Source organism: Colletotrichum chrysophilum, assembly GCF_026319265.1.
Source record: "Colletotrichum chrysophilum strain AFK26 chromosome Unknown scaffold_352, whole genome shotgun sequence".
NCBI classification, from domain to species: Eukaryota; Fungi; Ascomycota; class Sordariomycetes; order Glomerellales; family Glomerellaceae; genus Colletotrichum; species Colletotrichum chrysophilum.
Window position 1 is genome coordinate 1 of NW_026517639.1, and position 4,471 is coordinate 4,471.

Sequence of the window (4,471 nt, forward strand, 5' to 3'; positions counted from 1 at the left end):
CTAGTAGGCCTCTGGGGACTGGCAGCGTTGTGCCCTCCTTAGCTAGGCTGTCAGCCTCTTCGTTTCCTTTTATCCCTTGGTGCCCTGGGGACCAGTGGGTTTGTATATTATATATCCTGGCTGCTGCCTGTATCTCTAAGACATTTATGTGAGTGATGGATAGCTCGAGTAGTTGGCAATCGTATAAACCGAGCAATAATCATGAACGACCCTGGAGATAAATATTCCTCTCCCCTTATGGCGCAGTCGACACTCGGATAGTCGAAGACAATCGCCCGCCATATGCCATGGGTCTTTGTGCTCACACATATCGACCCGTGTTGTGGATATTGTTCGATGTCAGCTTCATGAAGCGCATGATCTTTGACAGAACAAACCTCGTCGAAGCTGCTGGCTCCAGGCCTCTGACAGTCCAGATTATGCAATATCCCAATGTCAGCATTTGCCAAAGACTCAAGCTGACCATTGAACGTATTGAAGTTTTGAGTCTTTCAGGACGGCCATGGCGCTATTCTTCCTCGAGTGGTAAAGTTCTTCGCAGCTACCCAATTCGTCTTAAATGAGGAAGCATCTTCATTCAATTCTGGTCACGCTAAGCCTGAAAGTACAAATTCATATAGCTAGTCCTCGAGTTAATTTTGTGACAGTCATTAGAACTTAAGATTTGGGTGAGCAAGAGGACTGATTCCGATCTGTCCTCACCTGCAAATCTACCGTAAACTGTGCGTTGCACTACTGTAGATATACACGACAGTGACATCTGGTGCGTCTCGTCGCCCCATCAAAGCCAGGGCTTTCAAACGTACATTGAGTGCCGAGGCTAAGTCAGTGATCAGCAGTAGGACAGGACGGAAGGACGCATGCTGAGACATTGGGGGCAGCAACCCATCGCGACGTGGTTGCCAGTGAAGTTGGCTCAGACGGCTCCCGAAATGTTCTGCGTACTTGTCATTGAGTCACAGCCGCAACCGCCGGTTCCATACTTCCAGGACTACATGACATCTAAAGCCGTTTTTAAATCTTCGAACGAGCGAGGTGGCAAGATACGGACACCCCTGCTACGCAGCTGAAAGCTTACGTCGTTCGAAAAGCAATCATCGGCTGCTGGTGAAATCAACTTAGTCACCAGGACAAGCTAAGTGCCATTGTTTGCTTCCACATACAAACAGCGTCAGCTTCGAGCGCGCGCCCACACACTGGGGTTTACCTATCAAGCCACCAAGCTCAGCCAAAAGCAGCTGAGCTTTGACGGAATACCCATTCGAATACCTGGAAACCGGAGCCCAGTGTTGATTGTGACTGCGAAGATGCACAGGGTATCACGGTATACTGTAATGCAAAAGCAGCAAGAGGACGAAAAAGTGGCGAGAAAGCAAACTGGCTCACATTGAAGCCCATAACAAAGCCCATGATTGCTTCCGTCCGACAGAAGTCGTATTTGATGGCAATGCAGTCACGTCCCAATAGCCAGTCTCGGTCATTGTGATGTTGTAGATCACATTCGAACTGGAAACCTCTTCAAATCACTCAAGTCAAGAGAACATGGCTCCTGTGGTGCCGGACGAGGCCGTTTTCACCTACGACAAAAAGGCTAAAGAGAAGGTCCGGAAATGCGGGACAAGCGCGAAACGGAAGGCTGTGCAGCTGGGCAAGGCGGCTCGAGTGTTTTCAGCCGTCATTCACTTCAATCCGACCTATGGACAACTGGATGGAGCTGTCTACATCCCCGAGGGCCAAAGTATGCCCGACGTGAACCAGTTTGTAAGCCGCGGCAGCAGATCGTTGTTACATGTGTCGCGTAAACTGACGTGCGTTCGAACCAGCTGGAGAAAGTCGTCAACGGCACGCACGAGCTTGTGGGCCAACGCCGAGGCACACGTCGTCGACGGAAGACAACCGATGCCGAACCTAGTCAAATCTTGATGGAGACCGGTAACACCAGAATGGTAGAGGTTGCAAGCAGCATGAAGGAAGAGCCTGATTTTGTTGTAACCGAAGTTGCAGGGACGAATGGAGTTACGAATGAAGATGCGGACGCTCCCCACGAAATTGAGGCTGATGAGCATTGCGTCGCCATCTTCGGCAATACGGCGTCAGACTGCCAGCGAGACGAGGCCCCTTCGGGCAAAGACCCCATTAGCTTAGCAGACCATAGGCTACCTACAGAGACAGCACAGTTCGGCCAAGATGTCTGCGGCACGGAGGACTATGTCATGGGTGGTACTGATACTGCGAGTGCAATCAACCAGAGCGAGGAGGACTCATTCGTCGGTTTACTTGAGTTTGGCTTGCATGACCTGCTCGAAATGGAGGGTGACGGCAATTGTGCACCTGTTTTGGGCCCAGTTGATGAAAGCGGATTGGGAAAGCTGGAGGGAGGGTCCACCGACATCAACTCTGATCAGGAAAGATCGCAGATGGAAAAGACAGGAGGCGAGGGGTTGATGGAAGCGAGGGCGGAGACGAGCAAGGCAGCCCTAAAGCGAGGGAAGAAAACCCCGAGGACGCCGCCAACTTCTGCGCGCGTCTGCCATGCCACGAGGAGTTCTCAAAGGATTCAGCGGTTCCTTTACCTAGTTTTCAAGCATATTCGACTCGCCAGGCAGCAAGGAGACTTTCACACCGGGCATGCTCACCAAACCACGCTGGGCGCTCATCAGTGAGGAAATTCCAGGCAATAGCGGGTGCTAGGAACCAGAAGAAGGGAGGATTTGAGAGATCAATGCACCCACGAAATCCGTAGAATCACATGCACGCATTGTCAACCCCTCGGAGATCTCATGAATATTCAACGCTTTCATGAATTTGGAGTTGACTGCTTAGGCTACTGTGGTCATTTCCCATGCTTAAGTTGGTGCATGTGCCTCGGTCGTGGGGGGCATTGGTGAGGTCTTGTCACGGCAATACTACTGCCCATACCTAATGGATGAACGTTAATTCAACTACAACTGGACGCGAGTAGACGTAAGTAGAACTTCAGTAAGTAAGACATATTTAAGCTCTTGTTGTACGCGGACATTGCCCGGCCCAGGTGTTTTTGTGTCTTTATCAGGGGTGGTAAGTGGTTCTTAACGCGTTTTCGTCCAGTACAAACCCTCCCACACAATGATTTTTGCGCAGCCACTATTAAGTTGGGAACCGAAGAAATATCCTCAGTCGCGGTATTTTCTGCTTGGGATCACATGACTTGCGAATCCACATGGCTTACTTTTTACAGTGGCACGTCTCCTTCATAAGGCGCGGGCTGCTTCCTCTTCGAGGCAACTCGGTGTAATCATTATGAATTCCCAACAGCGTCACAGTATAGGTCGAAATTTTTATCGTGGCGAAGATACAATTCTGCCGCCAGGCATCGAAATTGAGGATGATCAAGATATCGTTTTCCGCAACATGAAACGCAATTCGCAGACTGTGTCATTTATTGATTTATAGTACTAACAGACTTGAGTGCTGTTTACCTGGGCGTGATATCGAGCATAAGCTAGATATTCCTGAAAGACGACGTCTTCTTCCAAGCTTTCTCATAAATTACAGGTCCAACACCGTTTCAATATAGCGGCTTAACAACAATACAGCTGTCGTCCACATCACCGGCTGCATTTTCGTGATCAGCAGTATAGCGGGGCTGCTGATTTGGAGACTCATCTGACTGTCCGGCCTGCTTCAAGTTTGATGCCGGCTTCACGTCTATGTAAGGAGAGCGATACTGTCTTGGCGTCTGATGTTGTGTCGAACGCGTGAGATCATATGGAGCTGGGTGATTGTGACAGGAAGCCTGGGGACTGGCTTCGGAATTTGCTGCAGTCGCCAGATATGTGCCACTGTAAGTACTGATTGCTGTCGTTGAAGGTGTCTCAGCGTAGAAAGAACCCTTGAACAAAGTGGCGGCCACGTCCGTCTGTTGTTGAATTAAGGGGCCCTCCTCGACGAGACTCGGGGTTGGTTGCATTGCCTGCCAACCCCAGCTTGTAATCTTCGGTGGGAATGCCAGCGACAGCACGGGAGCCAGCACCGGGTCATCTGGTAGAAAAATAACGATCGAATCACCACGAACAATACGATCGATGTGGATCGAGCAGGTTGTGGGCGATCGGCGGCCGGCTATGCTCGTCTGACTGGCCTTGTCAACTATCCGGCCGGAGGGTCCCATTCGCACGACCACGTCGCCAGGAGCGTGAGCAAAATAAGCCCAGGCAGTGCATCCGTATCCGTCGGGGAGAGTCACCCAGGCCAGCTGGGCAAAGGGCTGCCAAGGAGATGTGAATCTCACTCGTCTGCATTTCGTTAGGGTACAGGTCGATGTCAATGGACCGAACGGGGGCTCTTCACAATTTCCAGTGTTTGCTGCTGATCTCCCAAAGGTGGTTGCAAACGGGGTGCATAGAGCAGCGTATGACTTCTGCTCGAACACTCAACATGTTCTGCTGCATCAGATAGCCAGCAACATGGCCTGTTCCGCCTATCGTGCCAT

The 4,471-nt window shown here is 50.8% G+C and overlaps 1 protein-coding gene across 1 annotated transcript; it reads left to right on the top strand.

The window, feature by feature from the left end:
• Positions 1-1,542: 1,542 nt before the first annotated feature.
• COL26b_014372 (uncharacterized protein) lies at positions 1,543-2,663 on the top strand (the record flags this gene model as incomplete). Its single annotated transcript, XM_053186944.1, has 2 exons — positions 1,543-1,761; positions 1,824-2,663. The coding sequence occupies 2 exons, from the start codon at positions 1,543-1,545 to the stop codon at positions 2,661-2,663; spliced, it is 1,059 nt and encodes a 352-aa protein (XP_053029110.1).
• Positions 2,664-4,471: the final 1,808 nt, after the last annotated feature.